This window comes from Anomaloglossus baeobatrachus, chromosome 10 (genome assembly GCF_048569485.1).
Source record: "Anomaloglossus baeobatrachus isolate aAnoBae1 chromosome 10, aAnoBae1.hap1, whole genome shotgun sequence".
In the NCBI taxonomy this organism is placed as follows: Eukaryota; Metazoa; Chordata; class Amphibia; order Anura; family Aromobatidae; genus Anomaloglossus; species Anomaloglossus baeobatrachus.
Genome location: NC_134362.1, coordinates 170,063,958 through 170,087,913, shown reverse-complemented (window position 1 = coordinate 170,087,913; position 23,956 = coordinate 170,063,958). Strand labels below are relative to the sequence as shown.

The 23,956-nt window shown below is 53.7% G+C and overlaps 1 protein-coding gene across 1 annotated transcript in view; it reads left to right on the top strand.

The window, feature by feature from the left end:
• The window catches only part of NUP93 (nucleoporin 93), a 124,188-nt gene that overhangs the window by 54,438 nt on the left and 45,794 nt on the right, over positions 1 to 23,956 (top strand). Inside the window, exons 8-11 of the mRNA XM_075326897.1 lie at positions 5,402 to 5,541; positions 7,653 to 7,785; positions 7,860 to 8,017; positions 8,101 to 8,266. Of these exons, the coding sequence (XP_075183012.1) occupies positions 5,402 to 5,541; positions 7,653 to 7,785; positions 7,860 to 8,017; positions 8,101 to 8,266 (597 nt within the window). The remainder of the gene's footprint in view (positions 1 to 5,401; positions 5,542 to 7,652; positions 7,786 to 7,859; positions 8,018 to 8,100; positions 8,267 to 23,956) is intronic.

Genomic DNA, 23,956 nt, shown 5'->3' with positions numbered 1-23,956 from the left:
GGGGAAGTCGATGTCCCTACACAGGAACGTCCCCCTTTCTCAGACGATCAAGGACTCTCTTCAGAAGAGTCCACTCTTCAGATCAATTGTCTGGAGCTCTGGGCAGTGCATATGGCACTGCAAGACTTCCTGCAGTGGCTGGAAGGCAAACAGATCCGAATTCAGTCGGACAATCCACAGCGGTGGCATACATCAACCACCAAGGCGGACTACGCAGTCGGCGAGCCTCCCAGGAAGTCCGCCGGATTCTGCTAGGGGTGGAAGACAGAGCATACACCATATCCGCAGTTCACATCCCGGGCGTAGAAAACTGGGAAGCAGACTTCCTCAGTCACCAGGGCGTGGACGCAGGAGAATGGTCTCTGCACCCGGACGGGTTTCACGAATCGGCACAACAGCAAGGTCCCGGTTTTCATGACGATCAAAGAGCTCTGGCGACAGGCATCTCACGGTCGGTCAACCGTGGGCACTACCAGACCGGCCAGACTTACTGTCCCAAGGGCCGTTTTTCCATCTGAATTCTACAGCCCTGAACCTACTGTGTGGCCATTGCGTCCTAGATCCTAGTGTCCTCAGGATTATCCCACGGGGTCGTTGCCACCATGAGACAGGCTATGAAGCCCACGTCTGCTAAGATCTACCACGGAAGTGGAAGACTTTCTTTTACTGGTGCTCTGTACAAGGAGTGTCCCCCTGGCCATTGGCATTGCTTACTTTTCTTTCCTCCCTGCAATCTGGGTTGGAAAAGGGCTTGTCGCTCGGCTACCTTAAAGGGCACGTCTCGGCGCTATTGGTGTTTTTTTCAGAAGCGTCTAGCACGACGTCCGCAGGTACGCACGTTCCTGCAGGGGGTTTGGTCATATCGTCCCCCCGTACGAGCGGCCGTTAGATCCATGGGATCTGAACAGGGTACTAGTTGCTCTCCAGAAGCCGCCTTTCGAGTCTCTGACGGATGTTTCACTCTCTCGACTATCACGGAAAGTGGCCTTTCTGGTAGCGATCACGTCTCTTCGGAGAGTGTCTGAGCTAGCAGCGCGGTCATCCAAGGCTCCCTTCCTGGTGGTCCACCAGGACAAGGTAGTGCTGCGCCCCATTCAGGAGTTTCTCCCTAAGGTAGTATCCTCGTTTCATATTAATCAGGATATCTCCTTACCTTCTTTTTGTCCTCATCCGGTTCACCGGTATGAAAAGGATTTACATTTGTTAGATCTGGTGAGAGCACTCAGAATCTACATTTCCCGCACGGCGCCCCTGCGCCGCTCTGATGCACTCTTTGTCCTTGTCGCTGGCCAGCGCAAGGGGTCGCAGGCTTCCAAAGCCACCCTGGCTCGATGGATCAAAGAACCAATTCTTGAAGCCTACCGTTCTGCTGGGCTTCCGGTTCCATCAGGGCTGAAGGCCCATTCTACCAGAGCCGTGGGTGCGTCCTGGGCATTACGACACCAGGCTACGGCTCAACAGGTGTGCCAGGCAGCTACCTGGTCGAGTCTGCACACTTTCACCATACATTATCAGGTGCATACCTATGCTTCGGCGGACGCCAGCCTAGGTAGAAGAGTCCTGCAGGCGGCAGTTGCCTCCCCGTGGGGGAGGGCTGTCTTTGCAGCTCTAACATGAGGTATTTCTTTACCCACCCAGGGACAGCTTTTGGACGTCCCAATCGTCTGGGTCTCCCAATGGAGCGCCGAAGAAGAAGGGAATTTTGTTACTTACCGTAAATTCCTTTTCTTCTAGCTCCTATTGGGAGACCCAGCACCCGCCCTGTTGTCCTTCGGGATTTTTGGTGGTTTTTCGGGTACACATGTTGTTCATGTTGAATGGTTTTTCAGTTCTCCGACGTTACTTCGGAGTGAATTTGTTTAAACCAGTTATTGGCTTTCCTCCTTCTTGCTTTTGCACTAAAACTGGTGAGCCAGTGATCCCACTGGGGGTGTATAGCCAGAAGGGGAGGGGCCTTACACTTTTTAGTGTAATTGCTTTGTGTGGCCTCCGGAGGCAGTGCTATACACCCAATCGTCTGGGTCTCCCAATAGGAGCTAGAAGAAAAGGAATTTACAGTAAGTAACAAAATTCCCTTCTTTGTCTCACGGGTACAGGATAGAGTTCAGTTCTCGTCCTCCGCCTCGGTTCTTCAGAACTTCCCCACATCCCGACCGAGCAGATGCCCTTCTGCAGGCGGTGCATTCTCTAAGAGCAGAAGGAGTGGTGGTCCCTGTTCCTCTTCGGGAACAAGGACAAGGTTTTTACTCCAATCTCTTTGTGGTGCCAAAAAAGGACGGCTCATTCCGTCCTGTTTTGGACCTAAAACTGCTCAACAAGCATGTGAACGCCAGGCGGTTCCGGATGGAATCCCTCCGCTCAGTCATTGCCTCAATGTCTCAAGGAGATTTCCTAGCATCAATAGACATCAAAGATGCTTATCTCCACGTGCCGATTGCTACAGAGCACCAACGTTTTCTACGCTTCGTGATAGGAGACGACCATCTTCAGTTCGTAGCTCTGCCATTTGGTCTGGCGACAGCCCCACGGGTGTTCACCAAGGTCATGGCGGCAGTGGTAGCAGTCTTGCACTCTCAGGGACATTCTGTGATCCCTTACTTGGACGATCTACTTGTCAAGGCACCCTCTCAGGAGGCATGCCAACTCAGCCTGAACGTTGCACTGGAGACTCTCCAGACGTTCGGGTGGATCATCAACTTCTCAAAGTCAAATCTGTTACCGACCCAATCACTGACGTATCTTGGCATGGAGTTTCATACTCTCTCAGCGATAGTGAAGCTTCCGCTGGACAAGCAGCGGTCACTACAGACGGGGGTGCAGGCTCTCCTTCAAAGTCAGTCGCACTCCTTAAGACGCCTCATGCACTTCCTCGGGAAGATGGTGGCGGCAATGGAGGCGGTTCCGTTTGCGCAGTTTCATCTGCGCCCACTTCAATGGGACATTCTCCGCCAATGGGACGGGAAGTCAACATCCCTGGACAGGAAAGTCTCCCTTTCCCAGACGGCCAAGGACTCTCTGCAGTGGTGGCTTCTTCCCACCTCATTATCACAGGGAAGATCCTTCCTACCACCGTCCTGGGCGGTGGTCACGACAGACGCGAGTCTGTCAGGGTGGGGAGCAGTTTTTCTCCATCACAGGGCTCAGGGTACGTGGACCCAGCAGGAGTCCACCCTTCAGATCAATGTTCTGGAAATCAGAGCAGTGTATCTTGCCCTACTAGCCTTCCAGCAGTGGCTGGAAGGAAGGCAGATCCGAATTCAGTCGGACAACTCCACAGCGGTGGCATACATCAACCACCAAGGGGGGACACGCAGTCGGCAAGCCTTCCAGGAAGTCCGGCGGATTCTGATGTGGGTGGAAGCCACGGCCTCCACCATATCCGCAGTTCACATCCCCGGCGTAGAAAACTGGGAAGCAGACTTCCTCAGTCGCCAGGGCATGGACGCAGGGGAATGGTCCCTTCACCCGGACGTGTTTCAGGAAATCTGTCGCCGCTGGGGAAGGCCGGACGTCGACTTAATGGCGTCCCGGCACAACAACAAGGTCCCAACCTTCATGGCACGGTCTCGCGATCACAGAGCTCTGGCGGCAGACGCCTTAGTGCAAGATTGGTCGCAGTTCCGGCTCCCTTATGTGTTTCCACCTCTGGCACTCTTGCCCAGGGTGCTACGCAAGATCAGATCCGACTGCAGCCACGTCATACTCGTCGCCCCAGACTGGCCACGGAGGGCGTGGTATCCGGATCTGTGGCATCTCACGGTCGGCCAACCGTGGGCACTACCAGACCGACCAGACTTGCTGTCCCAAGGGCCGTTTTTCCATCGGAATTCTGCGGCCCTGAACCTGACTGTGTGGGCATTGAGTCCTGGATCCTAGCGTCTTCAGGATTATCCCAAGGAGTCGTTGCCACCATGAGACAGGCTAGGAAGCCCACGTCCGCTAAGATCTACCACAGGACGTGGAGGATATTCTTATCCTGGTGCTCTGCTCAGGGAGTGTCTCCCTGGCCATTTGCATTGCCTACTTTTCTTTCTTTCCTGCAATCTGGGTTAGAAAAAGGTTTGTCGCTCGGCTCCCTTAAAGGGCAAGTCTCGGCGCTATCCGTCTTTTTTCAGAAGCGTCTAGCACGACTTTCTAAGGTACGCACGTTCCTGCAGGGGGTTTGTCATATCGTACCCCCGTACAAGCGGCCGTTAGATCCATGGGATCTGAACAGGGTACTGGTTGCCCTCCAGAAGCCGCCCTTCGAGCCTCTGAGGGAGGTTTCACTTTCTAGACTATCACAGAAAGTGGCTTTTTTGGTAGCGATCACATCTCTTCGGAGAGTGTCTGAGCTAGCAGCGCTGTCATCCAAGGCTCCCTTCCTGGTCTTCCACCAGGACAAGGTAGTGCTGCGACCCATTCAGGAGTTTCTCCCGAAGGTGGTATCCTCGTTTCATCTTAATCAGGATATCTCTTTGCCTTCTTTTTGTCCTCATGCAGTTCATCGCTATGAGAAGGATTTACATTTGTTAGATCTGGTGAGAGCACTCAGAATCTACATTTCCCGCACGGCGCCCCTGCGCCGTTCGGATGCACTCTTTGTCCTTGTCGCTGGTAAGCGCAAAGGGTCGCAGGCTACCAAGGCCACCCTGGCTCGATGGATCAAAGAACCAATTCTTGAAGCCTACCGTTCTGCTGGGCTTCCGGTTCCATCAGGGCTGAAGGCCCATTCTACCAGAGCCGTGGGTGCGTCCTGGGCACTACGACACCAGGCTACGGCTCAACAGGTGTGCCAGGCAGCTACCTGGTCGAGTCTGCACACTTTCACCAAACATTATCAGGTGCATACCTATGCTTCGGCGGACGCCAGCCTAGGTAGAAGAGTCCTGCAGGCGGCAGTTGCCTCCATATAGGGGAGGGCTGTCTTGCAACTCTAACATGAGGTATTTCTTTACCCACCCAGGGACAGCTTTTGGACGTCCCAATCGTCTGGGTCTCCCAATGGAGCGCCGAAGAAGAAGGGAATTTTGTTACTTACCGTAAATTCCTTTTCTTCTAGCTCCTATTGGGAGACCCAGCACCCGCCCTGTTGTCCTTCGGGATTTTTGGTTGTTTTTCGGGTACACATGTTGTTCATGTCGAATGGTTTTCAGTTCTCCGACGTTACGTCGGAGTGAATTTGTTTAAACCAGTTATTGGCTTTCCTCCTTCTTGCTTTTGCACTAAAACTGGTGAGCCAGTGATCCCACTGGGGGTGTATAGCCAGAAGGGGAGGGGCCTTACACTTTTTAGTGTAATTGCTTTGTGTGGCCTCCGGAGGCAGTGCTATACACCCAATCGTCTGGGTCTCCCAATAGGAGCTAGAAGAAAAGGAATTTACGGTAAGTAACAAAATTCCCTTCTTTTCCTTCTTTTGCAGAATGTATCTGATGTTTGGGAGATGGTGAAACAGATGACCGATGTTTTGCTGGTTCCAGCCTCGGATACACTGAAAAGTCGCTGCTCCGTTCAGATGCAGATGGCTTTTGTCAGACAAGCTTTAAGGTTCTTGGAGGAAAGGTAACTTTAGGAACTGCTGTCTAGGGGATTTATTACAAATTTTCATTATTAACCCCTTAGCGATGGTGACCGCACAAGTATGTTGGATTTGTGCGATCCCTTTATGGCGCAAGCTAAGGAGTTTGATTTTTATGCTCTCAAGAATAACACCGGCATCTAACATGGTGGCTGTCAATTGATTTGACAATGAATAGATTTGATCTCAAAGTGCTCCTCGGCTTCATGCCAGGCCCCCAAAGCTTCCACGTGAACTCCCTATGAAGCTCAGCCTCAACACCGCTCCACCAACAGAGGAATTAAAAGTTACCAGTCTCAGAAAACAATGCGTTGCGTCTGGAGGTGGTGCGTACACAAATGAGATCTCGTCTTGTCTTGTCATTGAGCCGATAGCTCAATCTGCGTATGCGATGACTACGGGCGCCATTTCTTTGAAGCCCGCATCACCGACAGTTTCTGGATGTTGGGCGGCACGGTGGCTCAGTGGTTAGCAATGCAGTCTTGGAACGCTTGAGTCTTGGGTTCAAATCCCACTAAGGACACCATCTGCACGGAGTTTGTATGTTCTCCCCGTGTTTGCGTGGGTTTCCTCTGGGTATTCCGGTTTCGTCCCACACTCCAAAAACATACTCACAGGGGACCTAGATTGTGAGCCCAATGGGGACAGTGTTGCCATTGTATGTAAAGTGCTATGGAATTAACAGCGCTATATAAATGAATACATTAATGCCTGCAGCGATCATCCGAGACACCTGCCGCACTTCCTGCAGCATCACCCTACTCCATGTTTTTTTTTCTTTTGTTTCTTTTTTACTTTTTCTAATCGCCAAAAAACCCCAAACCAAAACACAAGTTTGGTTTTGCCGTAATCACGAAGAATCATGGCATTAGGTCATATTTGCCATACAATGAGCGCCATAAAAACAACTATTATAAATGTCAGAAAGCGCACCCCTTTCCTCCAGTCATTTCACAGCAGTGGGATTTGTTTTGGTTTTTTTTCAGTACTATATATCGAAATTAATGGTGTCATTCAAAGCTTCATCTTGGCCCTCATATGGCTACATTGATGGAAAATAAAGGTTTTCGCTTTTGAAAGAATTGGAGGGAAAAGCAAAAGTAAAAAAAAACAAAATTAATAATTTGCACAGGTGGAAGGTGTTATGATCCGGAACTATGGAAGACCACCATAAATCATTGGTAAAAGGTATCAAGAGCATTGGCAACTAATCTGGCCGCCATCCCCTTACTAACCATCAACACTAGAAGTAGCCGAGGGGTGAACTAACATCCTGTGCACCGCGAACCCAGCCGGAGAACTAGCTATCCTAAAGGAAGGAAAGATGAATAACTCTCTGCCTCAGAAATAGAGAATAGCAAGCTCCCCACATTCAAAGACTGCGGTGATATAGGAAAACACAATACACAGATGATAGGATTAGCAAAAGGTGAGGCCCTACTGACTAAATAGGACAGGATAGGAAAGGGACTGATAGTGGCCAGAGAAAAACCCTGCAAAAATCCAAAAACCTGATAGTACAAAAAGCCCTCAGATCGCACGATCTGAACTCCGTCCTATACCAGGCGCTCTTGTCATACCAATGAAGAGAAATCAGGAATCATTACAAATTCAAGAAGCAACAAACACATGGACTAATAGGAGCAATACTCCAAACATAGCTGCAGGGAGCTTCCCAGCTAAGCAACTGAAAGGGAAGATCCCTGCATGCAAATAAACTGAAAACAACCACAGCAAATGATAAACTCAGATAAGAACAAAAAGAACCAAACAACAAATAAAGAGCCAAGCACTTATCTGGGGTAGATGTGGTCTGGAGCAGGATGAAGCAGGCTGGTGTACAAAGAACAACTGACATCCGGCATAGCCTGCCAGCAGACCAGGGTTTAAATAGGCAGAGAGTTAGCAATGGAAACGCCCATTGCTCAACACACCTGGTCTCTGTCCAAACCATTCCTGGCCACAAGAGGGAGCCTCCCAGCAGCCAAAGCATAACTGACATTCACAACAGGAAGGGTTAATATATTGTGCGGAACGTATTGTCTTGACAAGTAAGCACACTGGTGCACTCATCCTATATGTGATTTATTACCAGTTATAAGAACTACACGATGACGAGTGTATACGCCAACCTGCAGCAAGCGCAGCTAGGAGGGGTCCCTGGCACTTTCCATATAGTGCGGAGCTTCCTGAATATCCGACTCCCCGCACCCATTCCTGGGCTACAGGTAAATATACAGACCACTCATGGTGTACCACTTATGTTAGAAGGAAAAATCCTTAATTAACTGTATATTTCCAGGACGGAGAGCTGGACGGATACCCGGTATGGGCACTGATCTACTACTGCCTACGTTGTGGTGACATCATGGCGGCACACCACGTGGTGAGCAGAGTACAGCATCAGCTGGGAGAGTTCAAGAACTGGTTTCAGGAGTACGTTCACAGCGATGACCGCAGGTAACAGGCCTGGAGCATCGTACGTGGAAGATTAGTAGAAGTTTCATTATAATGGACGCTCTGCATTACATCTTCCGTTTTAGGTTATCTCCATCAACAGAAAACAAGCTCCGTCTGCATTACAGAAGAGCCGTTAGGGCGAGCACCGATCCCTACAAGAGAGCGGTGTACTGTATTATCGGTCGCTGCGATGTTGCAGATAATCATAACGAGGTGGCAGATAAAACCGAGGACTATCTGTGGTTAAAGGTTAGTGACTTACCTTATTTAAAGGTTTCTCTTGGCAAGCAATATTGATGACGTATCCTTAGGATAAGCCGTTAATATCAGACCGGTGAGAGTCCGGCAAAGTGTAGCAGACGCTGCTGAGCACTGCAGATTAACTCTTATTCGGGAGTTGCACAGCAGTGACTGCTACATTTACATCTGTCTGCTGCTGATCCGGAGCTGTGGGGTGCCGGGTGTTGGCTATTGATCGCTTATGCTAAGGAAACGTCCTCAGTATCCTATGCCTGGTAAAACTCTTTAATGCAATTCTTTATACAGTGTGCCCACCCATATCCTGTCCACCACCATTAACTTGAGAACGGCGGCGGCTATAGGCATAGACGTCGTGTCTAGGTATACTAAAGTAGCCATGCGCTACGCAATGAAACCACCTATAGCGCCACCTGGTGGAAAACAACGGAGTTAGCACTTTTATATCGAAAATGGAACGAGAGCGAGAAAAAAAGTGAATTACAAAGTTGCAGGGCATCATCAATTCAATACGAATTGACACCTTGCATACAGAAATGCTATGATATGAAACCCATGACCCCCCCCCCCAAACATTGAATGCTGGTCACGCATATGGCGCTCATTTAACTTTGATGCTCACAGTGGCCCCCGTCAGCTGCAATGCACATCTGGACTCTGCACAGCATACTGTATCTTGCTGCACGTTGTGCAATATGGTAGGGGACACGTTTGCACAAGCATCTATACGTCGTCGTAGGTCCTGCAATGTTGGTGGAGGGGTCGCATACACCTGCTGTTTGATGTGACCTCACAGAAAGAAGTCCAATGGGGTCCGGTCAGGTGAGTGGAGGCCACTGCACACAGCCACCATACCCAATGACTTGTAGGAAAGTCTCCATGAGGTATCACTTCACGTCCGCAGCCTTGTGAGTCTTACACGTTCTAATCATAGCATTTCTGTATGCAAGGTGTCGATTCGTATTGAATTGATGATGCCCTACAACTTTGTAATTCACTTTTTCTTTGTCGCTCCATTGGGAGACCCAGACAATTGGGTGTATAGCTTCTGCCTCCGGAGGCCACACAAAGCATTACACTTTAAAAAGTGTAACCCCTCCCCTCTGCCTATACACCCTCCCGTGCATCACGGGCCCATCAGTTTTATTGCTTTGTGTTGAAGGAGGCACACATCCACGCAAGCTCCACATTTTAGTCAGCAGCAGCTGCTGACTTTATCGGATGGAAGAAAAGAGGGCCCTTAACAGGGCTCCCGGCATGCTCCCTTCTCACCCCACTCTGGTCGGCGGTGCTGTTAAGGTTGAGGTGCCCATTGCGGGTGCAAAGGCTGGAGCCACATGCCGTTATCCTTCCCCATCCCTTAGGGGCTCTGGGAGAAGTGGGATCCTCACCGGTCACCATACACTGGGACCGGGGCTCCCTCCGCAGCCCCTGGGGGAATCTGCTGGACAGGAGACCGGGTATCGTCAGGGACAGGCCCTGCTCCTTTAAGGTACTCTGTATCCCCTTGGGGACGGCGCATAGAGCGCCTGTGTGAAGGATGCTGCAGCAGCTGCTGGGTGTGTTTGTGCGCCGGGACTTCCGCGCTGACCGCGCTTGTCTGCCGGCCGCGTTTATAACTCTAGTCCCCGGCTTTTTGCGGCCTAGTACCGCATACTCCCGCCCACGGACCTGTCACTCAGGGGTAGGGGCGGGACGCTGCACTGGACGTCAGCGGTGAGGGCTGGAGCATACTTAGTATCCTCCTCCCCCCTCACTGAGCACCGTGGGGCACCAGATTCCCGCACTTTTACAGGCACGCCCACGTCTCCCTCCTCCTCTCTGAACGCTGGCAGCCATTGCTATCAGTACTGCTGCTGGTGGAGACGATATCCACAGCGCTGGGAGGCCCAGGCAGGGAATCTGGTGGACACACAAACCGCTGAGAGCGGTCGGTAAGCCGCACCGTTTACTAGGTGCTGGCCCCCCTGGGTGCCGAAGTGTATATATATATATTGTATACATTTACTCTGTTCGGCCGCATTATTAGCTTTGGCTATATACCCTCACTGATTGCTAAGAGGAGACAACAGCATGTCGTCCGCAAAAAGCAAGGGTGCTAAGGCACAGGCTTATTATGCTACCTGTACCTCTTGTGCGGCTATGTTACCTGCAGGTTCCGTCTACCCTCATTGTGTGCAATGCTCGGCCCCTGTGACACTCACTCAGCCGGAGCCTCAGTCACTGGTGGGACCCTCGGCCCAGGTAGAACCACCGGCTTCCACGGCCCAGGTGGCAGGGACAGAGTTTGCAGTGTTGGCTGAGAAACTTTCTGAGTCACTATCTCAATCCATGGCTCAGTCTATGGATAGATGGTCTGCTAAGATACTGGAAGCTTTGCACTCCAGACCTGTAACACAGGCCCCGGGCACTGTTGAATCATTGCCCCCTGCCCCCCCCCGGTTGACGCAGCAAGGTGCCCCTGGGGTGACTCCTAGGTCCCACGGTGAGGACTCCGACACGGACCGCAGTCCCAGACCGGCTAAGCGGGCTCGCTGGGAGCTTCCCTCGACTTCATCACACTGTTCAGGGTCTCAGCATGAGGACTCTCTGGAGGATGAAGCGGATGGGGCAGATCAGGGGTCTGACCCTGACGCTGCTCTCAATCTTGATACACCTGAAGGGGACGCCATAGTAAATGATCTTATAGCGTCCATTAACCAGGTCCTAGAACTGTCTCCTCCAACTCCCCAGTTGGAGGAGTCAGCTTCTCAGCAGGAGAAATTCCAATTTAGGTTTCCCAAACGTACACGGAGTGCGTTTTTAGATCACTCCAACTTCAGAGATACAGTCCAGAAGCATAGAGCTTTTCCGGACAAGCGCTTCGCTAAGCGCCTTAATGACACACGTTACCCCTTTCCCGCTGACTTAGTTAAGGGTTGGGCTCAGTGTCCCAAGGTGGATCCTCCAGTCTCTAGACTAGCGGCTAGATCCATAGTAGCGGTGGCAGATGGTTCATCGCTCAAGGATGCCACTGACAGGCAAATAGAGCTTTTGATGAAGTCCATCTATGAAGCCATAGGCGCGTCTTTTGCTCCGGCCTTTGCAGCCGTATGGGCTCTCCAAGCTATCTCAGCCTGCCTGTCGGAGATTAATGCAATCACACGTGCCTCTACTCCGCAGGTTGTGTCTTTAACCTCTCAGGCGTCGGCCTTTTCGTCCTACGCCATGAATGCTGTCCTGGACTCTGCGGGCCGTACAGCGGTAGCATCCGCCAATTCAGTGGCAGTCCGCAGGGCCATGTGGCTACGCGAATGGAAGGCAGATTCTGCTTCCAAGAAGTTCTTAACAGGTTTGCCATTTTCTGGCGACCGTTTGTTTGGCGAGCAATTGGATGAAATCATTAAACAATCCAAGGGAAAGGACTCGTCCTTACCCCAGTCCAGACCGAAAACACCTCAGCAACGGAAGATACAGCAGAGGTTTCGGTCCTTTCGGCCCTCGGCCAGGTCTCAATTCTCCACGTCCAACAGGCCACAGAAGGACCAGAGGAACTCTAATTCATGGCGGTCTAAGTCACGACCTAAAAACACCGCCGGTGGAACCGCCACTAAGGCGGCCTCCTCATGACTTTCGGCCTCCCCAAATCGCATCCTCGGTCGGTGGCAGGCTCTCCCGCTTTTACGACGCCTGGTCGCCATACGTCCAAGACCGATGGGTGAGAGACATTCTGTCTCACGGTTACAGGATAGAGCTCAGCTCTCGTCCTCCGACTCGTTTCTTCAGAACATCTCCGCCCCCCGAGAGAGCCCAGGCTCTTTTTCAGGCGGTGAACACTCTGAAGGCAGAAGGAGTGGTCATTCCTGTTCCCCTTCAAGAACGAGGTCGCGGTTTTTACTCCAACTTATTTGTGGTGCCAAAAAAGGACGGATCATTCCGCCCCGTTCTGGACCTCAAACTGCTCAACAGACATGTGAAAACCAGACGGTTCCGGATGGAATCTCTCCGCTCCGTCATCGCCTCAATGTCCCAAGGGGACTTCCTAGCATCGATCGACATCAGGGATGCTTATCTCCACATGCCGATTGCACCAGAGCATCAGCGCTTTCTGCGTTTCGCCATCGGAGACGAACACCTTCAGTTCGTGGCACTCCCTTTCGGCCTGGCGACTGCCCCACGGGTCTTCACCAAGGTCATGGCATCAGTGGTGGCAGTTCTACACTCTCAGGGACACTCGGTGATCCCTTACTTAGACGATCTTCTAGTCAAGGCACCCACCCGGGTGGCATGCCAGCACAGCCTGAACACGGCTCTGGAGACTCTCCAGAGGTTCGGGTGGATCATCAATTTCCCAAAGTCAAACTTGACTCCGGCACAATCGCTAACTTACCTCGGGATGGAGTTTCATACTCTATCAGCGATAGTGAAGCTCCCGCTGGACAAACAGCGTTCACTACAGACAGGGGTGCAATCTCTCCTTCGAGCCCAGTCGCACCCCTTGAGGCGCCTCATGCACTTCCTAGGGAAGATGGTGGCAGCAATGGAGGCAGTTCCATTTGCGCAGTTTCATCTGCGTCCACTCCAATGGGACATTCTCCGCAAATGGGACATGAGGTCGACGTCACTCGACAAGAACGTCTCCCTTTCTCGAGCGGCCAAAGCCTCCATCAACCACCAAGGCGGCACACGCAGTCGCCAAGCCTTCCAAGAAGTGCGGCGGATTCTGCTGTGGGTGGAAGCCACAGCCTCCACCATCTCCGCAGTTCACATACCGGGCGTAGAAAACTTGGAAGCAGACTTTCTCAGTCGCCAGGGCTTGGACGCAGGGGAATGGTCTCTTCACGCTGGGGGAAGCCGGACGTCGACCTAATGGCGTCTCGGCACAACAACAAAGTCCCGGCATTCATGGCACGGTCTCAAGATCACAGAGCTCTGGCGGCAGACGCGTTAGTTCAGGATTGGTCGCAGTTTCGACTGCCTTATGTATTTCCTCCTCTGGCACTGCTGCCCAGAGTGTTACGCAAGATCAGGTCCGACTGCCGCCGCGCCATCCTCATCGCCCCAGACTGGCCGAGGAGGTCGTGGTACCCGGATCTGTGGCATCTCACGGTGGGTCAACCGTGGGCACTACCAGACCGACCAGACTTGCTGTCTCAAGGGCCATTTTTCCATCTGAATTCTGCGGCCCTCAACCTGACTGTGTGGCCATTGAGTCCTGGATCCTAGCGTCTTCAGGGTTATCTCAAGAGGTCATTGCCACTATGAGACAGGCCAGGAAACCAACGTCCGCCAGGATCTACCACAGGACGTGGAGGATCTTCCTATCCTGGTGCTCTGATCAGGGTTTTTCTCCCTGGCCGTTTGCCTTGCCCACTTTTCTGTCTTTCCTTCAATCCGGGATGGACAAGGGTTTGTCTCTCGGCTCTCTCAAGGGACAAGTATCGGCGCTTTCCGTGTTTTTTCAAAAGCGTCTAGCCAGGCATCCGCAGGTACGCACGTTCCTGCAGGGAGTTTGCCACATAGTCCCACCTTACAAGCATCCGCTAGAACCCTGGGATCTTAACAGGGTGCTAACGGCTCTTCAGAAACCACCTTTCGAGCCGATGAGGGACGTCTCTCTATCACGCCTTTCGCAGAAGGTGGTATTCCTGGTGGCAGTCACATCACTTCGGAGAGTGTCTGAGCTAGCAGCGTTGTCATGCAAAGCCCCATTCCTGGTGTTTCACCAGGACAAGGTGGTTCTGCGTCCGGTTCCGGAATTTCTTCCTAAGGTGGTATCCACTTTTCATCTCAATCAGGATATCTCCTTACCTTCTTTTTGTCCTAATCCAGTTCACCAATGTGAAAAGGATTTGCACTTGTTAGATCTCGTGAGAGCACTCAGGCTCTACGTTTCTCGCACGGCGCCCCTGCGCCGCTCGGATGCGCTCTTTGTTCTTGTCGCTGGCCAGCGTAAAGGGTCACAGGCTTCTAAGTCAACCTTGGCTCGGTGGATCAAGGAAACGATGCTTGAAGCCTACCGTTCTTCTGGGCAGCCGATTCCGTCAGGGCTGAAAGCCCATTCTACCAGAGCCGTAGGTGCGTCCTGGGCATTGCGGCACCAGGCTACGGCTCAGCAGGTGTGTCAGGCGGCTACCTGGTCGAGTCTGCACACTTTCACGAAACACTATCAGGTGCATACCTATGCTTCGGCAGATGCCAGTCTAGGTAGGCGAGTCCTTCAGGCGGCGGTTGCCCACCTGTAAAAGGGGGCCGTTGTCGGCTCTTTTTATAGGGGTATTCTTTACCCACCCAGGGACTGCTTTTGGACGTCCCAATTGTCTGGGTCTCCCAATGGAGCGACAAAGAAGAAGGGAATTTTGTTTACTTACCGTAAATTCCTTTTCTTCTAGCTCCAATTGGGAGACCCAGCACCCGCCCCTGTTCCCTTCGGGCTGGTTGTTCTTTGTGTACACATGTTGTTCATGTCGAGTTGTTATTTGGTTCATGGTTTCAGTTCTCCGAACATCCTTCGGATTGAGTTTTACCTAAGACCAATTTTTAAGTTTCCTCCTTCCTGCTTTGGCACCAAAACTGATGGGCCCGTGATGCACGGGAGGGTGTATAGGCAGAGGGGAGGGGTTACACTTTTTAAAGTGTAATGCTTTGTGTGGCCTCCGGAGGCAGAAGCTATACACCCAATTGTCTGGGTCTCCCAATTGGAGCTAGAAGAAAAGGAATTTACGGTAAGTAAACAAAATTCCCTTCTTTTCTCTCTTGTTCCGTTTTCAAGATAAAAATGCTAACTCCGTTGTTTTCCACCACGTGGCGCTATAGGTGGTTTCATTGCGTAATGCATGGATACTTTACTATACCTAGACACCACTTCTATGCCTATAGCCAGGGCCGTATTTACCATTAGGCACCCGTGGTCCGGTGCCTAGGGCGGCAGATTGTGAGGGGCGGCACCTTCTGGCAGCAAAAAAAAAAAAAAAAAAAAAAAAAAATTTTTTTTTTTTTTTACATTTTTTTTTTTTTTTGTGGCCGCCGAGCACAGGGAGCTGATTGACCCCGGAACTGCCGGCGCCTGCACTTCCGGGGTCACAGGCGCGCGCCAATCAGCTTCTTCCTCTGTGCTGCGTCCACTGCTGTGTGGACGTCACATGCAGAGCTCACAGCAGGACGCCGCGGAGGACGTGATGGAAGCCGGTGTCAGAAGAGGATACTCACGTGAGCCAGGAAGATGGCGGCGGGCACTGGAGCAGGTAAGTGGATTCATAAGGAGCGTGGGAGTGTCTCTAATGCAGACCGGAGATCTGCGCATGCGGGGGGGGGGGAGGCGGCAAAGGCAGATACTGGAGGGAGGCAGAGGCTGAGACTGGGGGGAGGCTGGAGGGAGGCAGAGGCTGAGACTGGGGGGAGGCTGGAGGGAGGCAGAGGCTGAGATTGGAGGGAGGCAGTGGCTGAGACTGGGGGGAGGCTGGAGGGAGGCAGAGGCTGAGACTGGAGGGAGGCAGAGGCTGAGACTGTGGGGAGGCTGGAGGGAGGCAGAGGCAGAGACTGGGGGGAGGCTGGAGGGAGGCAGAGACTGGGGGAGGCTGGAGGGAGGCAGAGGCTGAGACTGGGGGGAGGCTGGAGAGAGGCAGAGGCTGAGACTGGGGGGAGGCTGGAGGGAGGCAGAGGCAGAGACTGGGGGGAGGCTGGAGGGAGGCAGAGGCTGAGACTGGGGGGAGACTGGAGGGAGGCAGAGGCAGAGACTGTGGGGAGGCTGGAGGGAGGCAGAGGCAGAGATTGTGGGGAGGCTGGAGGGAGGCAGAGGCAGAGACTGGGGGGAGGCTGGAGGGAGGCAGAGGCAGAGACTTGGGGGAGGCTGGAGGGAGGCAGAGACTGGGGGGAGGCTGGAGGGAGGCAGAGGCTGAGACTGGGGGGAGGCTGGAGGGAGGCAGAGGCAGAGACTGGGGGGAGGCTGGAGGGAGGCAGAGGCAGAGACTGGGGGGAGGCTGGAGGGAGGCAGAAGCAGAGACTGGAGGGAGGCAGAGGCTGAGACTGGAGGGAGGCAGAGGCTGAGACTGGGGGGAGGCAGAGGCTGAGACTGGGGGGAGACTGGAGGGAGGCAGAGGCTGAGACTGTGAGGAGGCTGGAGGGAGGCAGAGGCTGAGACTGGGGGAGGCTGGAGGGAGGCAGAGGCAGAGACTGGGGGAGGCTGGAGGGAGGCAGAGGCAGAGACTGGGGGGAGGCTGGAGGGAGGCAGAGGCAGAGACTGGGGGGAGGCTGCAGGGAGGCAGAGGCTGAGACTGGGGGGAGGCTGGAGAGAGGCAGAGGCTGAGACTGGGGGGAGGCTGGAGGGAGGCAGAGGCAGAGACTGGGGGGAGGCTGGAGGGAGGCAGAGGCAGAGACTGGGGGGAGGCTGGAGGGAGGCAGAGGCAGAGACTGGGGGGAGGCTGGAGGGAGGCAGAGGCAGAGACTGGGGGGAGGCTGGAGGGAGGCAGAGGCTGAGACTGGGGGGAGGTTGGAGGGAGGCAGAGGCTGAGACTGGAGGGAGGCAGAGGCTGAGACTGTGGGGAGGCTGGAGGGAGGCAGAGGCTGAGACTGGGGGAGGCTGGAGGGAGGCTGAGGCTGAGACTGGAGGGAGGCTGAGACTGGGGGGAGGCTGGAGGGAGGCAGAGGCAGAGACTGGGGGGAGGCTGGAGGGAGGCAGAGGCAGAGACTGGGGGGAGGCTGGAGGGAGGCTGAGGCTGAGACTGGAGGGAGGCTGAGGCTGAGACTTAAGGGAGGCTGAGGCTGAGACCGGAGGGAGGCTGGAGGGAGGCTGAGGCGGAGACTGGGGCAGGCTGAGGCTGGGGGGAGGCAAAGGCTGAGACTGGGGAAGAGAGGCTGATGCTGAGGGAAGATAGAGGCTGTTGCTGGGGAGAGAGGCTGATGTTGGGGGAGTGGGAGAGAGGGGCTAATGCTAGAGACAGAGGACAAGGGATGAGGGATAGTGCAATGACAAAATCGATTGGGTGGGGGGAGTGTAAGGACTCAGAATAAGAGGGGGGCAGCATTGGGAGCTCATTGTGAAGAAGGGGCAGCATGTGTGGGATCAGTATGGAGTGGAGCAATGTAGGGGAGTCAATATCAAGAGTGAGGTAGTGTGTGTGGGGGGGGGGTCTCAGCATAAGCGTTAGTGTGGTGGTCTTAGCATGAGTGGGGCAACATGAAGGTCTCATTATGGAAAAGAGGAAGGCAGCATTAGGAGCTCATGGAGAGGGACAGCATGCATGGGACATTGTGAGAAGGGGGCAGCATGCATGGGACACTGAGGAGGGGGCAGCATGCATGAGACATTGTGAGGAGGGGGCAGCATGCATGGGACATTGTGAGAAGGGGGCAGCATGCATGGGACACTGAGGAGGGGGCAGCATGCATGAGACATTGTGAGGAGGGAGCAGCATGCATGGGGACATTGTGAGGAAGGAGCAGCATGCATGGGACATTGTGAGGAGGGAGCATCAAGCATGAGACATTGTGCGGAGGGAGCAGCATGCATGGGACATTGTGAGGAGGGAGCAGCATGCATGGGACATTGTGAGGCGGGAGCAGCATACATGAGACATTGTGAGGAGGGGGGCAGCAAGCATGAGACATTGTGAGGAGGGAGCAGCATTCATGGGACATTGTGAGGAGGGAGCAGCATGCATGGGACATTGTGAGGAGGGGCAGCATGCATGGGACATTGTGAGGAGGGAGCAGCATGCATGGGACATTGTGAAGAGGGGGCAGCATGCATGGGACATTGTGAGGAGAGAGAAGCATGCATGGGACATTGTGAGGAGGGGGCAGCATGCATGGGACATTGTGAGGAGGGGGCAGCATGCATGGGACATTGTGAGGAGGGGGCAGCATGCATGGGACATTGTGAGGAGGGGGCAGCATGCAAGGGACATTGTGAGGAGGGGGCAGCATGCAAGGGACATTGTGAGGAGGGAGCAGCATGCATGGGACATTGTGAGGAGGGGGGAGCATGCATGGGACATTGTGAGGAGGGGGCAGCATTCATGGGACATTGTGAGGAGGGGGCAGCATTCATGGGACATTGTGAGGAGGGGGCAGCATTTATGGGACATTGTGAGGAGGGGGCAGCATGCATGGGACATTGTGAGGAGGGGGCAGCAAGCATGGGACATTGTGAGGAGGGAGCAGCATGCATGGGACATTGTGAGGAGGGAGCAGCATGCATGGACATTGTGAGGAGGGGCAGCATGCATGGGACATTGTGAGGAGGGAGCAGCATTCATGGGACATTGTGAGGAGGGAGCAGCATGCATGGGACATTGTGAGGAGGGGCAGCATGCATGGGACATTGTGAGGAGGGAGCAGCATGCATGGGACACTGTGAGGAGGGGGCAGCATGCATGGGACATTGTGAGGAGAGAGAAGCATGCATGGGACATTGTGACGAGGGAGCAGCATGCATGGGACATTGTGACGAGGGAGCAGCATTCATGGGACATTGTGAGGAGGGGGCAGCATGCATGGGACATTGTGACGAGGGAGCAGCATGCATGGGACATTGTGAGGAGGGGGCAGCATGCATGGGACATTGTGAGGAGGGAGCAGCATGTATGGGACATTGTGAAGAGGGGCAGCATGCATGGGACATTGTGAGGAGGGATCAGCATGCATGGGACACTGTGAGGAGGGGGCAGCATGCATGGGACATTGTGAGGAGAGAGAAGCATGCATGGGACATTGTGAGGAGGGAGCAGCATTCATGGGACATTGTGAGGAGGGGGCAGCATGCATGGGACATTGTGACGAGGGAGCAGCATGCATGGGACATTGTGAGGAGGGAGCAGCATGCATGGGACAATGTGAGGAGGGGGCAGCATGCATGGGACATTGTCCTCACATCGTGCTGCTCCCTCCTCACAATGTACAGATCATATTTCATAATCGAGGAAGGTGTGGTGCATATACAGTAGTTTATAAGGGAGGGAAGTGTGGTGTTTATTAGGGGCAGTGTCACAGTATATAAGTGGGGACGGTGGGGATATTTTATACTCATGCTATGTTTTGATGTGCCTGTGGTGATTCCCATTGGGGGCGGGGGTGGTTTCTTATTGATACTTTTTAAAGTGTGCTACAGAGTAGATCTGCCTTAAACAGATGTCGTGTGCGAAAACTCAGTTTTACGTTGTCACTAAGGGGCGCGACCACTTAAAGTGCCTAGGGCAGCATGAAGGCAAAATACAGCCCTGCCTATAGCTGCCGCCGTTCTCAAGTTAATGGCGGTGGACAGGATATGGGTGGACACACTGTATTTAATAAGCCATTTATGTAGTTGCATTTGTCTTATCGATGAGGAACCATGTCTGGGAATGAGCTTCCTTGTTAAGCTGGTGTCACACTAAACGACAGCGACAACGACGTCGCTGTTACGTCACCATTTCTTCAGCGCTCTATTGGGAGACCCAGACGATTGGGGTATAGCTACTGCCTCCGGAGGCCACACAAAGCACTACACTAAAAAGTGCAAGGCCCCTCCCCTTCTGGCTATACCCCCCCGTGGTATCACGGGTTCTCCAGTTTTCAAGCTTTGTGCGAAGGAGGTCAGACATCCATGCATAGCTCCACAGATTTTAGTCAGCAGTAGCTGCTGACTATTTCGGATGGAAGAAAAGAGGGCCCATATAGGGCCCCCAGCATGCTCCCTTCTCACCCGTTGATGGTGTTGTAAGGTTGAGGTACCTATTGCTGGTACGGCGGCTGGAGCCCACATGCTGTTTTCCTTCCACATCCCCCTGAGGGGCTCTGAGGAAGTGGGATCCTGCCGGCCTCAAAGCTCTGAGGCCGGGCTCCATCCACAGACCCATTTGAACCTGCTGGATACGGAGCTGAGTACAGTCAGGGACATGGCCCTGCACCATTACAGGTACTCTGTGTCCCCGTACACACAGGCACAGCACACTCCAGACTTGCTGGGTGTGCTAGTGCGCCGGGGACAGTAAAGGGTTACAGTCACTGCAGCTTTGCTGAGTGACTTTGTGTATTGGGAACTACCGCGCCGGACGCTCCGGGAGCGGCGGCGCGGCTGGGACTTGTAGTTCGCCGGGGACTGGGCGCCGACCGCGCTTTTACGGCGGCGGCGCTTATAAATCCAGTCCCCGGCTTCTGCGGCCTAGTGCCGCTTCGTTCCCGCCCCCCTCCCTGTCACTCAGGGAAGGGGACAGACGCTGAGCAATCAGCAGCGCCGAGGGCTGGAGCCTTATTTACATGCTCCAGCCCTCTCACTGCACACTGTCGGACGCCGGATTCCCGCTCTGCCTTGGGGCACGCCCACGGCCCGCCCCTCCTCACACGAGCTGGGGAAGACGCCGGCAGCCATTACTGCAGTCCGAGCTCGGACTTTCGGCAACCAGGCAGGACGGTGGCGACCATACACCCGCTTATAGGCGGGCGGTAAGCGGCACACATAGTGCTGACCCCAATATATACTGCAGTGTGTACATGTGTATTTTAACTGCATAGGTCGCTATATGCCCGCTTGGAGAGCGACACATCAGCAGCAGGAAAGCAGGTGTGCTAAGGCACAGGCTTTCTAGGCTGCTTGTATTGCACGTACTGAAGTGTTCATTTGTGTTTATGCTTGTATGCTATACACTGCACTGTACAGTCGCTAGTCTTAGCTATATTCTCCTGGAATGGCTAGACTACAGCAGCAGAAAACCAAGGGTGCTGGGGCACAGGTTTTTTTCTATGCTGCTTGTATTGCATGGGCTGCAGTGTGCATTTGTACTTGTGCTTGTATGCTATACATTGCACTGTATGGTCACTCTTCTGGGCTATATTCCCCTAGATGACTAGTCTACAGCAGCAGAAGAGCAGAGGTGCCAGGGCACAGGCTTCTATGCTGCTTGTATTGCTTGTGCTGCAGTGTTCATTTGTACTTTATGCTTGTATGCTATACATTGCACTGTACGGTCACCAATCTTGGCTATATACTTCTAGATGGCTAGTCGGCAGCGGCAAAAAAGCAACACAGATTTTCAGTGCTGTTTTTACTACATGGGATGCTGTTCATGACACCGTCCCATTGTGTGCATGCTCCCCTGTAGCACTTCGTCTGCCGGGGTCTCTAGCACTTCGTCTGCCGGGGTCTCTACTAGTCGTGGCCAAAGAAACCACCTGTCATCCCTGTCCAAGGACAGGGACGGAGTTGCAGTTTCGACAGATATATTGTCATAAGATAGAGACTTGCAGTCCAGACAGGCCATGGGCAATCTTCCTGACCAACCTCATTTGGAACGGGGGGGTCCCAGGAGGACTCTCTGTATGATAAGGCAGCTCTCCAGGACCTTGATCCTGACATCGCTATCAATCCGGATACACCGGATGGTAACGCCATACGGAATGATCCTATAGCGTCCATCAATGGAAGGTTGGATCTTTCTCCCTCAGCTCCCCCAGTGGAGGAGTCAGCTTCACAGCAGGAGAAGTCCCTTTTCAGTATCTCAAACGGATATTGAGTATTTTTCTGGCCACGCTGACTTCAGAGAAGCAGTCCAGAAACACCACGCTTACCAGATAAGCGTCTTCTCCAAACGTTTTTAAGATACACGTTATCCCTTTTCCCCTGACGTGGTCAAGCGCTGGACCCAGGGTCCAAAGGTGGATTCTCCAATCTCCAGGCTTGCGTCTAGAGCCATAGTTGCACTGGAGATGGGGCTTCACTTAAAGATGCCATTCACAGACAGATGGACTCTGGTTGAAATCTGTCTAGGAGGCTATCGGCGTGTCGGTTGCTCCGGCATTCACAGCCGTATAGGCAACCTAACCTTTTCAGCTGTTCTTGCGCAGCTGGCCTTGAGCACATGTACATCTGTACCGCAGAGGCGTCCGTAACTCCGCAATGTCTGCACTGCGACTTACCCTATTAATGCTGTCCTAAAAGTACAGTCGAGGTTTCGGTCCTTCCCAAGCTCGGGCAGGTCCCAATTGTCCTCGTGCAAAAGGGCTACAAAACCTCAGACGGGCTCAGATTCCGGCCGGGCTCAATCACGCCCAAGGAAGGCAGCCGGAGGAACCGCTACCAAGGCGGTCTCCTCATGACTCTCAGCTCTCTCTCTCTCTCCGCATCCGCGGTTGATGGCAGACTCCCCCGCCTTTGGCGACATTTAGCTGCCACAGGTCACAGACCGGTGGGTGACGGACATTGTGCTCACGTGCACAGGACAGTGTTTTGTTCTCGTCCTCCGACTCCATTCTTCAGAACGGCCCCACCTCCCCACCGAGCAGATGCCCTGCTGCAGGCGGTGGACGCTCTAAGAGCAGAAGGAGTGGTGATCCCTGTCCCCCCTCAGGAACGAGGGCGAGGGTTTGTACTCCAATCTCTTTGTGGCTCCAAAAAAGGACAGCTCCTTCCGTCCTGTTCTGGACCTAAAACTGCTCAATAAGCATGCGAACGCCAGGCGGTTCCGGATGGAATCCCTCCGATCCGTCATTACCTCAATGTCTCGAGGAGACTTCCTTGCCTCAACAGACATCAAAGATGCCTATCTCCACGTGCCAATTGCTACGGAGCACCAACGTTTTCTACGTTTTGTGATAGGAGACGACCATCTTCAGTTCGTAGCTCTGCCATTCGGTCTGGCGACAGCCCCACGGGTGTTCACCAAGGTCATGGCAGCAGTGGTAGCAGTCTTGCACTCTCAGGGACACCCGGTGATCCCTTACTTGGACGATCTACTCGTCAAAGCACCCTCCCTCGAGGCATGACAACGCAGCCTGAATGTTACGCTGGAGACTCTCCAGACTTTCGGGTGGATCATCAATTTGGCAAGGTCAAATCGGTCACCGACTCAATCACTAACGTATCTCGGCATGGAGTTCACACTCTATCAGCGATAGTGAAGCTTCCGCTGAACAAGCAGCGTTCACTGCAAACAGAGGTGCAGTCTCTCCTTCAAGGCCAGTCGCACCCCTTAAGGCGCCTCATGCACTTCCTAGGGAAGATGGTGGCAGCCATGGAGGCAGTTCCCTTTGCGCAGTTTCATCTGCGCCAACTGCAAGGGGACATTCTCCGCCAATGGGACGGGCAGTCAACCTCCCTGGACAGGAAAGTCTCCCTTTCCCAGACGGCCAAGGACTCTCTGCAATGGTGGCTTATTCCCACCTCATTGTCACAGTGAAGATCCTTCCTACCCCCATCCTGGGCAGTGGTCACGACAGATACGAGTCTGTCAGGGTGGGGAGCAGTTTGTCTCCGCCACAGGGCTCAGGGGACGTGGACTCAGCAGGAGTCCACCCTTCAGATCAATGTTCTGGAAATCGGGGCAGGGTATCTTACCCTACTAGCTTTCCAGCAGTGGCTAGAAAGAGAGCAGATCCGAATCCAGTTGGACAACTCCACAGCGGTGGCATACATCAACCACCAAGGAGGGACGCGCAGTCGGCAAGCCTTCCAGGAAGTCCGGCGAATCCTCATGTGGGTGGAGGACACAGCATCCACCATATCCGCAGTTCACATCCCGGGCGTAGAAAACTGGGAAGCAGACTTCCTCAGTCGCCAGGGTATGGACGCAGGGGAATGGTCCCTTCACCCGGACGTGTTTCAGGAAATCTGTCGCCGCTGGGGGGTGCCGGACGTCGACCTAATGGCGTCTCGGCACAACAACAAGGTCCCGGCATTTATGGCACGATCGCGCGATCACAGAGCTCTGGCGGCAGACGCCTTAGTGCAAG